This window comes from Trichomonas vaginalis, chromosome IV (genome assembly GCF_026262505.1).
Source record: "Trichomonas vaginalis G3 chromosome IV, whole genome shotgun sequence".
Lineage (NCBI taxonomy): Eukaryota > Parabasalia > Trichomonadida > Trichomonadidae > Trichomonas > Trichomonas vaginalis.
Window position 1 is genome coordinate 28,287,281 of NC_067206.1, and position 15,851 is coordinate 28,303,131.

The 15,851-nt window shown below is 34.4% G+C and overlaps 9 protein-coding genes across 9 annotated transcripts, besides 1 other annotated feature; 3 read left to right on the forward strand and 6 right to left on the reverse strand.

The window, feature by feature from the left end:
• TVAGG3_0183700 (organellar and viral DNA polymerase type B) lies at nucleotides 1-915 on the forward strand (the record flags this gene model as incomplete). Its single annotated transcript, XM_001317058.1, has 1 exon — nucleotides 1-915. One exon carries the CDS (start codon nucleotides 1-3, stop codon nucleotides 913-915), a length of 915 nt encoding a protein of 304 aa, XP_001317093.1.
• Nucleotides 1-10,133: part of a mobile genetic element that runs on past the window's edge.
• Nucleotides 1,370-2,164, forward strand: TVAGG3_0183710 (KilA, N-terminal/APSES-type HTH, DNA-binding family; the record flags this gene model as incomplete). The annotated part of the gene is made up of 1 exon (XM_051225709.1): nucleotides 1,370-2,164. One exon carries the CDS (start codon nucleotides 1,370-1,372, stop codon nucleotides 2,162-2,164), a length of 795 nt encoding a protein of 264 aa, XP_051110695.1.
• On the reverse strand, nucleotides 2,650-3,345 carry TVAGG3_0183720 (protein of unknown function, DUF4106 family; the record flags this gene model as incomplete). Its single annotated transcript, XM_001317057.1, has 1 exon — nucleotides 2,650-3,345. One exon carries the CDS (start codon nucleotides 3,343-3,345, stop codon nucleotides 2,650-2,652), a length of 696 nt encoding a protein of 231 aa, XP_001317092.1.
• On the forward strand, nucleotides 3,561-4,019 carry TVAGG3_0183730 (uncharacterized protein; the record flags this gene model as incomplete). The annotated part of the gene is made up of 1 exon (XM_001303679.2): nucleotides 3,561-4,019. One exon carries the CDS (start codon nucleotides 3,561-3,563, stop codon nucleotides 4,017-4,019), a length of 459 nt encoding a protein of 152 aa, XP_001303680.2.
• Nucleotides 4,036-4,425, reverse strand: TVAGG3_0183740 (protein of unknown function, DUF4108 family; the record flags this gene model as incomplete). The annotated part of the gene is made up of 1 exon (XM_001303678.2): nucleotides 4,036-4,425. The coding sequence occupies one exon, from the start codon at nucleotides 4,423-4,425 to the stop codon at nucleotides 4,036-4,038; it is 390 nt and encodes a 129-aa protein (XP_001303679.2).
• Nucleotides 4,498-4,926, reverse strand: TVAGG3_0183750 (protein of unknown function, DUF4106 family; the record flags this gene model as incomplete). Its single annotated transcript, XM_051225710.1, has 1 exon — nucleotides 4,498-4,926. One exon carries the CDS (start codon nucleotides 4,924-4,926, stop codon nucleotides 4,498-4,500), a length of 429 nt encoding a protein of 142 aa, XP_051110696.1.
• On the reverse strand, nucleotides 6,561-7,094 carry TVAGG3_0183760 (protein of unknown function, DUF4106 family; the record flags this gene model as incomplete). Its single annotated transcript, XM_051225711.1, has 1 exon — nucleotides 6,561-7,094. One exon carries the CDS (start codon nucleotides 7,092-7,094, stop codon nucleotides 6,561-6,563), a length of 534 nt encoding a protein of 177 aa, XP_051110697.1.
• A 1,641-nt stretch (nucleotides 10,134-11,774) lies between the features above and the next one.
• TVAGG3_0183770 (protein of unknown function, DUF4106 family) lies at nucleotides 11,775-12,412 on the reverse strand (the record flags this gene model as incomplete). Its single annotated transcript, XM_051225712.1, has 1 exon — nucleotides 11,775-12,412. A coding segment is annotated over one exon (638 nt), but the record flags the coding sequence as incomplete, so codon positions are not given.
• A 1,995-nt stretch (nucleotides 12,413-14,407) lies between these two features.
• On the reverse strand, nucleotides 14,408-15,202 carry TVAGG3_0183780 (glycosyl transferase; the record flags this gene model as incomplete). Its single annotated transcript, XM_001294329.1, has 1 exon — nucleotides 14,408-15,202. One exon carries the CDS (start codon nucleotides 15,200-15,202, stop codon nucleotides 14,408-14,410), a length of 795 nt encoding a protein of 264 aa, XP_001294330.1.
• Nucleotides 15,203-15,851: the final 649 nt, after the last annotated feature.

A 15,851-nucleotide genomic window follows, 5' to 3' on the forward strand; every position in this document is an offset into this window, starting at 1 on the left:
ATGTTAGCAACAACTTTACCAAACTCTTTAGTTATGAACCCAACTTCAATGTTAGTAGATACGTCAAAAACTATTCCAGATTCGTTTGATTTCGAAACAACAATCCAGAAGATAAAGCAAGAACTTCTCCAAGGAGATTTAGATTGCACTGCAAAAGATGAAACAAATGAACAATATCTTTATGAAATGCAGGATATTATTGACCATCTACCTAAACTTCCTGAAATACAACAACAAAAGCTTACAATTCCTGAATTTGAAGAAATTGAAGTCAGACCAACCGACTCAGTTGAAATTAAGAAGTTCATACGTAAAGTTAACTATGAGTTCCTTGGATTTCATTGCAACCACAAAGTCATGGACAAAGACTGCGATATGGTATATAAGAACATATCTGACTTATACAAATCTGAAGAATTCAAAACATATGACAATTTTGTTACGTTAGTAGCTAAATGTGTTTGGGAAATAAGAAATAAAGACAAAAGAAATAAGGTATGGAACGAACAAATTAGACCTGCATGTTTTGAATTTAAGAGGACCATTGACGCTATAGTTGTACTTGCAGGACAAATTTCAATGTACAATGCTAAAATGAACCCACAATGTTCTAAATGTAAAGCAGCAATTAGAGGTTACACATATGCCCTCAAGGAAATAGAGCGTATGCGAAACGACTATGCTGACTTAAAGAAAGAGATAGAGAAACCAGCAGAAAACAAAATGAACATATTGGCATTTCTAAACAAAAACTATCCAACAGCTGACGATTTCCTTCTTTCAGATGTCAAGAAGAAATATAAAGATACATTCAATATTGTGAAAACTTTTGACATACTGACAGAGGAAATCGAAGCCACAAAATTGTTTAGAATTTCACGAATTCACAATGTTTACCATGTAAAACGCTTATAAAACTTTATGGTAGAAAAAAGGGTAGAAAACGGGGTAGATATACCCTTCTACCCTAAATTTTATTTTTGCCGAATTCTGTATAAAATTCTGAGTAAAATGACATATGGAACACATACTTTTTCAGTAAGGAAATATGAGGTTAAAAAAGAGGTGAAAAGTTGTGTGCATTTGCACTAGTTCACCTAAATTTATTTTTGACCGTAAATTCAAATATGACTAACACTAAATGGAACATGCAATTTCAATGCATAAAAGGAAAAAAATGCGCGAATTGGGATTTGAACCGAGGTCTTCGACGCCTGGAACGAGGTAGCCCATACCACTGAGCCATGAGCCGCTTGCATATTTTTAAGTAAAATATAGTATATTTGTCATACAGTGAAGGATGACCAAACTTAAAAAAATAAAGTTAGTTTTTTATAAAATATTTTTTATCCGGAATATAAAGACAGATATGTCAACAACCGAGAACACAACAACAGTTATAGTCCATGAAGCTATAAATGAAGAATATGAATGGATACAATATAACAAACAATTGCGTCTAATTCGTTCGGTCAAAGACGATATGTACCAAATGCAAAGTATTTTGACTGCATGTTTTGCTCCAGACACTAAACACGCAGACGATTGGTTCAAAAACCAAAGCACACAAGAACTTTTGAGTGAAATTTCTCTAGACCGAGAATTCTCGGTCTTGCATAAAACACATGAAAATCGTAAAAATTTGCCAATAAATTTAAGAGGATATTATGTACATAGACTTTTAGTAAATGCAGTTGCAATGTGGGCTTCTCCTCGTTATGCATGGCATGTTTACAAACTTCTTGACGATTTACATACAGAAATTAGAAAAGAGCTAGAGAACAAGCCTGAAGCAAAAGACAAAAGCATTCAGAAAAGAATACCACGTTCGGTACCAAAAGGAAAGGAAAAGAACTATAAGTATATGATTTATACTGAAGATATGGAAGACAGTGACATGGTTATGTTGCATTTAGTCAGAAGAAACAACAAAAGCTTTTACGACCTTGCTAAGATTTACAAATCTGACAGAAATTGGTTCTATCGCGAAAACTTACCGATTTCAATGACTCCAAATGAAGATGTGAAACAAATAGTTCAAGATACTTTACCTCAAACACACTATGATATTAAAGGTTGTACAATTTTTACCTTCAAAGAAGATTTGCCATTGTTAAAGGAAAAAATAACAGAGTATTTTGACAACTTCAAACAAGTAGGGTAAATGCACTCTTTATTTTTACGCTTGACTTCAGATGGCTCAGGTAGCTCAATGAGGTAAATTGCCTCGTCAAATCCTTCTGGCATTCCGAGTCCTTCCATCCGACAGGAAAATATTTTCCCGACAAAGGGAAAAATTTTTCCTTCCGACAGGAAGAACTCTTCCATCCGACAGGAAAAAATTTTCCGGACAAAGGGAAAAATTTTTCCTTCCGACAGGAAGAACTCTTCCAGTTGTCCGTCCGTAAACCATTCAAATTTTCGAAAATTGAGAACTTTTTGGTCGAACTTCAGAAAAAATTTTCCTTCCGACAGAAAAAGTTTTTCCATCCGACAGGAAAAGTTTTTCCATCCGACAGGAAAAATTTTTCCTTCCGACAGGACACAAACGGATGACTGACGTTCCTCTTCCTGAATGTCTTCCAAAGCCAGAAGAACCGACAGCCCCAGCACCACAACAGACTTACTAAGACTAAACACTTACATTTTTCAAGCTTGACTTTTTACAATTTGAACTTTGTTTGCGTAGATATGAATTCTGAAAGAAGTATGAGGGTCTTGTATGACCTTGTACTTCTCCCATAGTTCATGTCTGTCAAACTTACCTGCCATGGACTCTTTCATAAGTTCCATGAAATCGTCTTCGGACAATCCGGGGAAAAGTATTATGTCAGTAAGTATTCTTTTAGCATCCTTACTTAAACTCTTTGCTGTCTGTACACAAATGACAACTGAGATGTTAAAGTGTCTGAGCTTCTTAAGAATTCGACACATATCTTGTTCTCTATTCTTTAACAAAGGATGAGAGGCGAAATCATCTAAAATAAGAAGACATCTGTGAGGGTACGTTTTCCAATCGTAAGATTGCAATTTCTTCGAAATGTATTCTATCTCTTTCTGTTTGTTTCTGAAGTGTTTCTTCTCTAATATTCTCTGCATTTCCTCATTTGGGTCTTTAAACTTCGAATTTATATACTCATTTATAGCATTATATTTCAAAACTCTTCTTTGGTACTTCTTTATCCAATCTAACAACTCAGTATCCTTTATACATACTAACTTAGACTTCTTTATAATATCTTTGAACGAATTGACGGTTTGGTCAAATTGATCCGAAGTACTACAAATAACAACTAACTCATAGAATGGGTTCTTCTCATCTAGTTCTTGTTGTTGTGCAGCCATTTTAAGATAAGTGAAAGTCTTACCCGACCCAGGTGGTGCAATTAGATCTGTTATACCATTCTGAGCAAATAAGAACTTGTCATGTATAGGTTTTATTTGAGCATTTTCTAACTTCCTCTTGTTCTTGTTTAAAACATTCTCAAATTTCTTGTCAATGTCAGCAAACTTTTTTCTAACATATTTTTAGAAAAATTAAAATTTTTATCTTTTAGAAAATGTCTAGCGATTTCGCTATCTATATTCGAGACAAACTTTTTGACAGCAAAACATCTGTCGACCATAAAATCTTACATAGTGTAAACAAGAAAGGTGAATTTGTTCTAAAGTTCTGTTTCTGGGAATATGACAAGAACCATAAAACATTAAGCAGAGCAGTCTTAAAATTTGTCAATGACAGACTTGTTGACAGAGATGACGCCGATTGGAAAGATGAAGTCCAACAAAAGTTCTTAGAATGCAAAGAAGACACATGCGCTGTTCTTGAAGATGAAATAGAAAACAGAATAGATGAGCTATTAAAGGACATAGAACTTTTACATAAATATGGTTGCGCCAAATTTGACATAACTCCACCAGAAAAGAAGAAGAGAGAAAATAAAGAAAAGAAAGTAGAAGAAGAGAAGAAAGAACCTGAACCAGAGCCAGTTCCACCGAAGAAGAAATTTGACATGTAAAAATAAAATTTTATTTTTAGAACATTTCTGGGTCAATGTCAATGTTCTCTTCCTCTTTAGGAGCAAACACTGGCTTAGACTCTAAAATCTTTTTACCCAATTTACCTTGAACTTCTACAACTTTAGACTCATAATATTCATAGTCGTCTGTCTTCTTTGGTTCATAAGGTATAACAAGTTTGTATGCTTTGCCTTCTTTAAGGTTTGAAAACCTTCTGTCAAAACTTTCTTTGACTGTTAACAAACCTTCTATGTCTAAGTCTTCAAATTTCGCACCATTTTTAGTCACAATAGCAAACTTAACTGGTTCGATGTTCCAAACTTTGCTGAATGAAGACTTTTCAAAATGGTAGAAGTAAACATTCAAATATGTGAATGGCTCTAACTTATCTTTGACTTCATTCATATACTTATTTACTGAGATGAATTTTGTCATCTTTTCTTCAGAATAAAAAAAATATTTTTTTAAAAAATTTACTCAGAAAAATTTTTTCTTTGTATATATGCCATTCTCAACATCTAAAAGATTTTTGACATTTGCCAAGAATGTTCGTTTAGAAGCTGCCATATAACCATATTCTTGACAATATTGTTTATATTCATCATATAAAGACCTTTCATCTAATGACACAAAGTCGCTTTCTTCTATGAACAGTTCATATACACTCTTGTTTGCTTCTAACAATGTTTGTCTCTCTTCGGTATGTGGAATTTGTCTTGGATTGAACTTAGAAATATCTAATGTCATGAAATATGAGAACAAGTGGTTGTAAAAGTCAGATGTCAAACATTCTGACAAAGCGTCAAAATATTCTGTATCTTGCATATGAGCTTCTGACGTTCTGACAACTACATATCTTCTGTCAGAACTTTCTAACTTCATCGGAACAGCATTGTTTGAAACCATAATGAAGTTTGCAACATTCTCACAAACTCTTGAGTCTTTATACTTTCTTTCAACAACTCCAACTTTGTCTGTTATAAGACTCTTCAAAGCATCTGAGTTCAAAACTTTTGTTGTATCTATACTTTGAAGTTCATTGCAAACTATAAGTTTCATATTCTCAATTGAAGAGTTAAATTTACCGCAGATGTTTTCTAAGTTTGTCATATTAGGGTTCGAATAACCTTCTAACAGTTTGCATAAGATATCTGTAAAGAATGTGTTCTTACCTGTTCCTTGTTTTCCAATTATAATGAGAGCAGTTTCATTTTTAGCACTTGGATGTTGTAAGATATTTGCAAACCAACATAAGATATACTCATAGACTCTTTCGTTTCCATTGCATATAATTTCTTTGACATGGTCTAACCAAGCTTCTATAATACTGTGTTTCCATTCTACTTGTTCGTATTTATATCCAGTGAAGATAGAATAGAAGTTTGGAGAAGGTGTATAAAACTTTATACCACGAACTGAAAAATCTTCAAGTTTTGACAATAAGATATCCCAAGCATCTAACATCTTCATGCCAACTTGTACGACTTTATTTTCTTAAGTTTCTGTCTACATTCTTGTTCTGAAACTATTGTCGCTTTAGGTTGTGTTAAAGACTACATCCCATTCTTTCATAACATAACATTCTGGGGCAGAGTCGACATAAATGACTAAACGTTTCAAATTCTCGACTGCTTTGTTATAGTCTCGAAATGGACACATATTTCTGAATGCTTGGAAGTCATAAAAATCTGAAACATCTATTCTGTACATTTTTATAAGAATAAAAAAAATATTATTTTTTTATTCTTGACTTTGTTGTTCCATTTGTTGCATTTGTTGTTCTTGAGCGATTTGTTGTTGAAGTTGTTCTTGTAATACAATACTTTCACCAGTTGCATCTTCCAATTCGAAACTTTCTGCCGTCATTGACAAATACATAGGACATAAAAGTTTTACAGGAACAAAGTTTGCGTCAACTAATGTCAACGTTATACTTGCCAAAGTGTTTGTGTTCACTAAGGTTGAAAATTCTGCATTCGAATGAACAATAGGCAAACCAGCAGAGAAAGTATTGTTTATACGCATAAGTATCTTTTGGTCATAATAGTTTCTGTCGACATTCGAATAACACTTTGAACCTAAGTTTGAAACAATATATAAGATTGGTGTGCTTAATGTCAATGGAATAGACATTCCTTGTATGACACCTTTTCCTGTTATAGGAAACTGTTGGTAGTAAAAACCAGAATAAGTTTTGTATTATAGCTCATATCGTTATAGTAAACTCAGTCGGACATCCAAACATAATGAAACCTGCTCTAGTTGCAGCACATGTTACACCCGTACTTAAAGTATTAAATAAGTCAACAAAACCTGTTGGTGGCATATCTGAGTAAGTATCTTCAAAGGAGTATTTTTTACCATTCACAACAATAAAGTCTTCTGGTGTCAAAAGAGCAAAACAGGCTTTAGTCGTCATTGTGTTTAAGGTTAGTTTACAATATCGTCCTTGAGGACTTTGTAAGTTTGTTGTTATAGAATTATATGACTCAGGGTTTTTAGTCGTAATAGTATAAACCATTATGTCTTCTGCCATTTACTTAGCAAATAAATTTTAATGAAATGTTGTGGTCGTCAAATATTTTTATAACGTCTGGGAAACTATATTTTAAGTTCAACGTTTCACCTCCTTTCATAACGTATATCTTGTCAATGACATTATATGAAACACCACAGCAACTAATGTCGGGTTCTATTTCTTTGATGTTTATATCGTCTGCCTCTGTCAAAAGTTTCAATAGTTCTTTCAAAACTTCATGAGGTGCAATGACATATGAGTTCACTTTTACAGGGTTGTGTTCGACCAAGTTTAACATTATACTTAAAGCTTGACAAATCTTCTCCTGAGTTTGAAGTTTGTCTTTCAGTTGTTGGTAATCGTTTCGAATATCTGCAACAGAACTTAAGTCTCTGTTAACTTCAGGATATGTTGGTTCTTTTACAGGAACAATTGTTATACCATCTTCGTCTTCGTATGGTTTCCCCATTTCAACATCTCTGTCTTTGACATTGACAATAACACTTTGACTGTTTGTTTGAGTTGGTGAATTTAACTTCACATCTGCCACCGCCATTAAACCTTTTGAAACACTTACGCTTCTATTTTTCGGAAATGACATTTTACTTAGAATAAAAAGATGGACGTATTCGGATATCTCTTTGAATTGAAGCAAAACAAAGTTTATACTCACAAACAATACAAGTTCATTGACAGAATAGTTCTTTACACAAACAATGGAAAATGTTATAGAATAGCAGTCTTTGCTGAACCTAAATATTTTATAAAGCAAAGAAAGTTGGTATAACTGAAATGGTGAAAGTTCTTGAAGCAGACAAAAATATAACTTCAAAACTTACAGATATTTCTAAAGGTAAGTTTATAATACAATATTATGTCAAAACAGGTGTGTCATATATTTACGAGAGAAAAGTGTCAAGAACAACTTACTGACCTGCTGCCAAAATCTGCTCGATGGAAGCTGTCGTTATGCCAATCTGAGGAGCCCCAGCAGGTTTCATCGAACGAATCTTCAAAAGAGCATCTTCCGTGAAAAGTGCTATTGGTTTTGTAAACTTCTTTGCTCTCAATTCATCTGGACCGTCTCTGTCACCAATATATTGTATTTGTAACTGTACCAACAGTTGAAATACCACCCATAAAGTCTTCTGAGTCAGCAAATGGAATGCCAAGCCAAAAGTTTGAACGGTCTCCATTTGTATATTGAGTTTTTTGACCTCCTGTATGAGTCCATACTTTCACATATGGCATAATAGAACTTTGCATTTCAGGGTTAATGGTTGTTGTGAAGTTGTTGTTAAAGTTCATAGCATCTAATGTCAAGTTGTATGACTCATATCTCAACTGTAGAATATTCTTCTCTTGGATAATATTTGCCATCTATGTTTATATATATTTTAATACCAGGGTTGTAGAAACAAGAATAGTCATTTATAGTTCGTCTGAACAGTACAAACATAGTATCTGCATGTTTCATTGCAGTTGTTAAGGCAATATCTGTTCTTGCACCTGGGTCAGCACTTTGGTTTCCAACTTCACCTGCAAAGTCTTTGACAGATATTTGGTGTATAGGGAACATAAGTGGAACTGCAATATATTTGGCAGCTAAAGCATTTGAAATATCTGGGTCCAACATATAGACTGCAAGTCTGCTTTCTATTCTCTTGCATTCAAATTTTTCGCATGTGAACTTAACTGGGTCCCATACGTTTGCACCACCATTAAATAGTAGTTTACTTCATTGTTGAAGTTTGAGAAACCAAAGTCTAAGTCAACTTTGTTTTTGCAAAAGGCGAATGTGTTTGATGTTGTTCTTTGGCTTCAATAGTGAATGGGTCTTGTGTTGGTGCAATGACTAAGTTATTTTTGCTTGGAGTAAGTTCGATAGAAATTTTTCTGCCCAGTTTGGCAAGTATCTTAAAAACCTGAAGATGAGGAAAGATGACAAAGGAACTCTAAGTTTCAGTTTTACTTTAGTGCTGCAGTTTGTCCAGAAAGGTTAACATAAACTCCTGGAACGTTAGGGTCAAGTCTTCTTATTTTCTCAATAGTTGCATACTGGTCTGTTTGTTCTCTAGCTTGTGGTTGTACTGAGTTTCTCAAAGCGAACCATTCATAGTTTTGCCCATGTTACTGTTTGAACTAAGTCAGAGTTAGAATATATCTTATATCCCATAAAACTTCTGGAGCATATTGGTATCCGACATAGAAAATTCCCATTGCAACCTTTCTTGTCAGACAACTTGGCAGAAGGTTTTATTTCAATGTCTTTGTTCCACGTATAAGAATGAGTTGTCAATAGAAATAATATGAAACCTGTCGCAAGCAATATCTACTGTTGTTGAAGAACCTTCTCCAAACTCACCTACGTTTCCATAAGAAACAGCAGTTGTATATTCGTAAGTTCCAGGAACTATTTCTGACCTTCTAATGGCATTGTCGCATTCGTTATACCATTCGGAAACATTTCCGTTCATTGGCATCCAAAACTGTTGGCGTAATATTCTGAGCGGCGTACATTTCATATGGGTAAAAATATAGAATAGTTGGATTTATATGTCATAATAGAACCACTCGGACCAAGCTTTACTTCTTCCTGACTGAGTTTTTAACTCTTTTCTTTTTCCTTCATTGCCACTACTTTCACTAGATGAAGTTACTTCTTCACTACTTTCACTTTGTTCTACTCTTCTCTTCTTCTTTGGTGTCGCTTTTGGTAACTTGCCCTCTGCTTCAAGTTGTTGCATCTTTGCCTCATGTTCACCTAGTATGTTGTAAATTTCCCATGTCCTTTTTGCCTTTGGGCTCTGGTCGCCCATCTCAGGTAACCATATCCTAGAAAGATTTTGTCATAGTTTGTATTTGAGTCTCGTTTATTGTTTGCATGACTCTTTCCTGAGTTTCCGGTTCAAGCTCTTCAAACAGAGCTTGTCCATATGGAATAAGCTCGTTTCCAAATATATGTTTTTGTAGCCATTCTGGTTTTCTTTCCATGTTACCAATAATATCTTTTGTGAATGGGAAAGCTTTTACCCAACGTTTCAGTCTTGCGTCATTTATTTCTGTAGTTGGTTTTATTTTGTCATGGAACATGTTTTTCAATACTAACATTTCATTTGGTACTGTCCATTTGAGTTTTTTAAATATTCATCCCTTCTCGGTTCATTGTCTGCAAAGTAAGTTTTTATGACATTTTGCAAACTTCGTTTGCAAGGTCATGTACAATAGGTTCTCTTCCTTCTCTCTCCCTAACTCTCTTTCTAAACTCTTCACCAAATATACCATCTCTATGGTTCTGTGTAGTTTTTTGAGATAAATGTTCTAGAACGTCAGGTGTTATATTTCCCTCAGCCATGTTCATTTCATACTGGTCCAAAATATCTGCATCTTTCATATCTTTCAATGGCATTAAAGCCGCGCTGAAAATACCAGCTATATCTGGTTCACCATTGACTTCCATTGCGTCTACAACTTCTTGGAATTGAGGTTGTAAGTTTATGAACCACCTATCCGGATTAGCTTTATGACCTCATCTCATTGTAGTTCCATAGTCTGCAGAAACAAAAGTAGGTTTGTTTCCATATTGGTTAGGTTCTGAATGAACTTTAAACAATGTTTCATTTCTATATGTTTTCTTGAAATTTAACCTTTTATTTTCACCGAGTTCAGCCAAAGATTGAACGTTATATGGTCGTAAGTAAAAAGGATTATTGTATTTGTGTACATTATCTTTCAGTACTTCCATTCTATGCTGAATATTTTCATCTGATGTTGGAGTCTTTTGTATGTCGGTAAACATTTTTCGATATTCTTCTACTATGTCAGCCGAATTTTGCTTAGACTCTTGGAAAGATTCCATATTCTCCATACACTTGTTGAGGGTCAAGATTTTTCGGCTGTTCCAAATCTTCATCTAGTTCTGTGAAGTTAGTTTCCAAAGGAGGGATTGTTCGTTTCCTTCAGGCTCTTCTAGCTGTTGTTGCTGAACTATTTCTTCCGTGTCTGGTTGTATCTGAACTTCTTCCTGTGGAGTTTCTTGTACCTCATCTGCTGGCATTTCATATATTCCGAGACCGTTTTTAACAAGTTCCCTCTCTAAGTCATCCGGACTCATAAACCTTTCTTCTTTCGTTCCGTCTCTATTTTTTACGCGTTTCATGAAGAGAGTTGAATTATCATTTAGCTCTGACATCAAATATCTCGGAGTAAATTCATCCATGTCATTTGGATGATATGCTATTAAATCATATCCCTAGCGAGCTTGTATTTTCCAGGTTTGAGATTATATCCGATTTGATGCTGAGCCATAAAGCTAAATAGGTTCGGGTCAGTATTTCCTTCCTTGAACTTTCTAATAGCTTCTTTATATCTGTCACTAAAGTCAAGAGTATCTGGGTAAACCATAATCTTCCTTAAGCATTTTTAAGAATTCTTGGTTTCCTTTTTCTCTACTTCTTTTATGTCTTTGCTCTGTTTGTGGTTGTGTTGTGAGGTTTTGAGGTTGGTTGTTGTGTGGTTGTTGTTGTGGTGCTGTGCATTTTGAACTGTTGGTTGTTGTGTTGGTTGTTGTTGTGGTGCTGGATTTTGAACTGTTGGTTGTTGTGTTGGTTTTGGTGCATGCCTGTGTCTGTGTCCATGTGACGATGTAAATGTTTTAGGTAGTCCTGGTGCAGGTGCTTCTCTTGGAGGGTTTGGTGGTATATAAGTTCCACCAGCTGGCACATATGTTCCATCTGCAGCATAATGTCCTACTTGACTTTTCGTTTTTAAGAAAGCATTTACTAGGTCTGTTTTGGTCTGTTGTAACTCTTTTTCTTGACTTTCCACAACAGCTGCTCTAACGGCGTCATAGGCACTTTGAACTGCCTGTCTCGTTGCTGCATCTGTTATTTTCGTCATATTTTGTGCTACTTCTCTTAACTCTTTGTCGAAACCTTCAGACTTCAGTTTCTTTCCAGATGAGAAGTCGTTCACTAGTTTCACCTTACTATGAAGAGCTTCGAAGGCATTCTTAAAGTCAGCATTCATTAAAGCTTCATTTGAACTGTCTTCATCCGCTTGTATTTTTGTCCTTATTGACCCTATAAGTTGGGCTGCTTTGGCGTTGGCTTGGGCATCTAACCAGTCATTATTAGCTTTTATATATTCTGCGCTTTTCATTGCCTTTTGCATGGCTGCGTCGTTATTTTTACTTTCTTGTGCTAAGTTTTCATACTGTACGGTTTGGTTTTGCAACTGTAAAAGTTTTTCTGCCTTTACATTTGCTTCAACTTCTTTTTTATACTCATCGCTATCCATATATGTCTTCATGGCTTTTTGTTTTATCTCTTCATCTTTCAGTACTTTATATTGAGTAGTATGGTTTTTCAAATTTATAACATCTTGTTCCATTTTTGCTACTTCTGCTGCTTTTTCTGACACTTTTTTCGCATATTCCTCTGTACTTAGTTCTTTCAGTTGTTCTTCTTTCTTCTTTTTCTCTACGTTTAACTCATTGAGTTTCTTTGTGTGTCTGTCATATTCTAGTTTCTTTTCATTTTCATTTATTTGTTTCTGTATGTCTATGTTTGACTTTTTGACATCTGTTATTTGATTTTTGAGTGAACTCAAATTCATTTGACTTTGAGGGTTATAAGCTGTTCCGTCTGCAGCTCCACCATAGCCTGCCATTTTCGCTAAAAGTGCCGCTCTTAAACCTCCACTCTGTGCACCAATAACTCGGTTTAAAAGCATAGGGTTGCTTGACATTTGTTGCAACATAGTGGGGTCATTCATCATTTGTTGTTGCAACTGTTGTTGTGGTGTCAGTTTTACTATTGGATGTTTCAATGCTCCCTTCCTCTTACGTATATTCTTACGTAGCTTACGTGGCATTTTAAGTGAAGTTAAAAAGCGGTTTTTGACAGATGTTTATATGACACTTTTTGTTCAGCTCAAAAAACTACTTGGTCAAAGTGTTGTCGGTTTTGTAAAATATTTGTTATATTGTTCTATAATATTTTTTTAAAGTACTCAAATATATACTTTAGAAAAGTGGGTCTATCTCTATGAGCGTTGACGATAGACCATTATTTGTTCGAACAAATATATACTATCGTATGTTAAAAATATTTTGACAAGTGTAATGTTCGTGTAAAGTCCATCCAGTCAAAAGTTTGTCCGATGGTGAAAAATATGTATTTAAAAGTCAAAATGTGAAGTTATCTTCTCAAATATTTGAGATGGAACGGTTTGCCAACGGAGACTTTTCAATAAAATAAAATTATAGATGGGGTCTCCGTTGACGAAAACGGTTTATTTCAAACTTTTCTATGAGTGGTCCGAAAAAAACAGTTCATTTTTCATAATGGAAGGAAGAACAAGTGTCGCAAACAATTCGTCGACTACCTCTGCAGTTAAAGTTCCTACAACTTATGTCTCACCATTCTCAAAACCCTTACGACCTCCTATAATACCAAAGCAACTTCCTCATACAATTGCAAACAAATTGTCCAACAATTTGAGTTCTTCTTCTCAAAACACAACAGAAACAACTCAGCCAACAGGTCAGGCAACAACAACTATCGGAACAGAAGCATTTTCAGAAGAAGTTCATACCAATCAGACTCCAATCGAACATACAGAAACACAACCACCCGAAAATACAGAAACACATCCAATCGAACATACAGAAACACATTCTGCAATGACCACTAGGTCGCAAACACGATATATCGCCTTTAGCAAACAATTTAAGTCTCAAATTCAAGACACACAAGATAGAGACACTCCTCTTTCAGAGAAAGTTCGTAGAAAATACGCAAAGAAAAGGTTGAATTGTTAGATAAGTTAAATGAACAGTGGGGTTCAGAAGACAATCGAGATTATAACGAGATGTTTCAAGCTGTCATGGATGCCATTCAGCCTTTTGAAAACGAAATCAAAGACCCTGGCGTACTTGTTGACATGTTTGCTTCATATTTACCTGTTACTGCCAATCTCATAGCGTTGCAAGCTATTGACCAGTTCATTCACTTGTTTCCAAAGAACTTGCAGAAGCATTTACAAGAAGTTAAAATTGCTGAATTTGTCCGTATATATCCAAATTCATACAATTATTTGGAAGAATTGAATGAACATGGTGAAAGGTCATTCTATTTATATTTCTACACAAAAGACAACCAGTCAAAACGACTATACTGCATTGAACCTATGCCTCAATTCTTAGACAATTTCCACGTTATAACAACTGTTGCTTTAGATATTCCTGCCAGAGTTCCATATGGAGGAACAGTAACCATCTCAAGCTTTCCCAAGGACTATAAAGGAAAGCCTCTCACAATTGCAAAATTCACACACAGCAGTTGCCAATTTGTTCAAGATGTCGAGTTCCATTTCCTCAACAATACGACTTTCATCATAGAGACTCCTCAAGAAGGTATATACAAAGTTTTCATCGCAGGATTTGTTGCTCCCAATGGCGAAGAAGAAGTCGAAGAAATCCTCACCTCAGAGAGCGAAGAAGAAGAAAATTTCCAAGACATTCAAGATTCAGAATATACCGAATAAAAAAAACAATTTAAGACTAAAAATTTAATTTTATTATAATATTTTTATTTTTTTCATCTGGTCTTTGTATCATTCCTCCTCTAGTTTCTCCGGGGCTAGAAGGGGCGCAGCCCCTGGAAGCCCCACGCACCTGACCTATATCCAAAATAAAAAAAATTAATTTCATGTCCGCAAGACTTCAACTAGAAAAATAAATACATTATATTATAACAAATCTATATCAAGCATTAAAAAATCATACTTCATTGCATTCAATTTGTCTGGCAAATGATGTCAGAAGTTCTCAAAATTGTGAGAATCATAATTAATTTACCATCTACGTTAATTGAACATTTCATTTGTACAGATTGTAATATTACGAGTATCGCGCCATAAAAGAGGCTTTTCTTTGTATGTTTTATAAAAGCAATCCCAAAGTTTGTATGGAGCTTGCGTTCTGTTGCATTTTTGGTTATATGGTTTACACTTCGCACGATAGAAATGAAAGATTTTGGTGTTATTCCCAAACTTTCTGAAATCAAATTCGTTATATTTTTGAGGGAAAACTATTCTTGAGTCTATAAACATTTTGTTTAATACTCTTTGATCATTGTACCAACGGCCCATGTGTCCATTGAGCCATTTCAAGTATTCAATGGATTTATTCAGAATATTATCATTTATGTACTTAAAATTATTGAATACCATAACACCGGCGTTAAAGTAATTTTTGAATCCTTCAAATCTTCTTGCAAAATCAAAAACTACGATTGCAGATTGGTTGTTGAAATCATGGAAGTACATATCTTTAATATCTTGTACTACAATTGCATCTCCATCTAATTGTAAGAATCTTTCCATTTCAGGATGCGCATTAGGAAAAACAATTCGAATATAAGTGTCGTACCCAACTATCCATATTCTTTTAGTCAAGTACCGTGTTTGGTATGTTTCGAAATAGAATTTTGTATTAAGGATTGGGCGTTCTGCAAAATGAGTTTTATATTTTGGTAATAAATCTGCATTGACAGTTGTAATATAAAAGGAAATATGTTGATCTGGATGTGCATTGACTACGGCGTATATAGCTGGTCCAAGATTGAAAAGGTCTCCTGACCATGACAATAAAACATTCATGTTACTGTGGAATTCTCCATTATACGTGATACCGCCAATAGTTGAAAACAAAACGATGATAAATACTGATTCAATGACTAATATATATATGGAAGATTTTTGAAATATAAAACCAAAACTCATTTAACCCTTGACGTCAAATTTTTGTGGCTCGCCAAGCTCTGTTTTAGCTTGATTTTCATAACACAATAAGATCTCTATATTGATATGTTATCTCGAAATCAAATGAAAGTCATGTTTCATATTCATTTTTACTATTCTTTAAATTCTGAGTATAATGAACTTCGTTTTTGTCGATGTCTTTTTATATCTCACCCTGTATCTTTTCTTTTTAGTAACTCAAACATGGTATAATCCTCTGTTGTCATATGTGTGTCAAAAAAGTGTTTGCTATAAAAGGGAAAGTACCGACAAATAACCGTTTTTCGCTGTCAGATTGATTTTTTATCAAAATATTGTGTATGCTATTTATTTGGAACTACAATAGCGAAAGTAAAATATATTGATATTGCCTGTTGAAATGATAAAGTAAATAGCATGAATATTCCTGAGATAATCATAAATATAAAAAACGATAATTGGTGTTTGGTCGGACGATAACCTTAAAAGATATGAGTTATGCTCTGGTTAAATTATGGACAAATTTTGG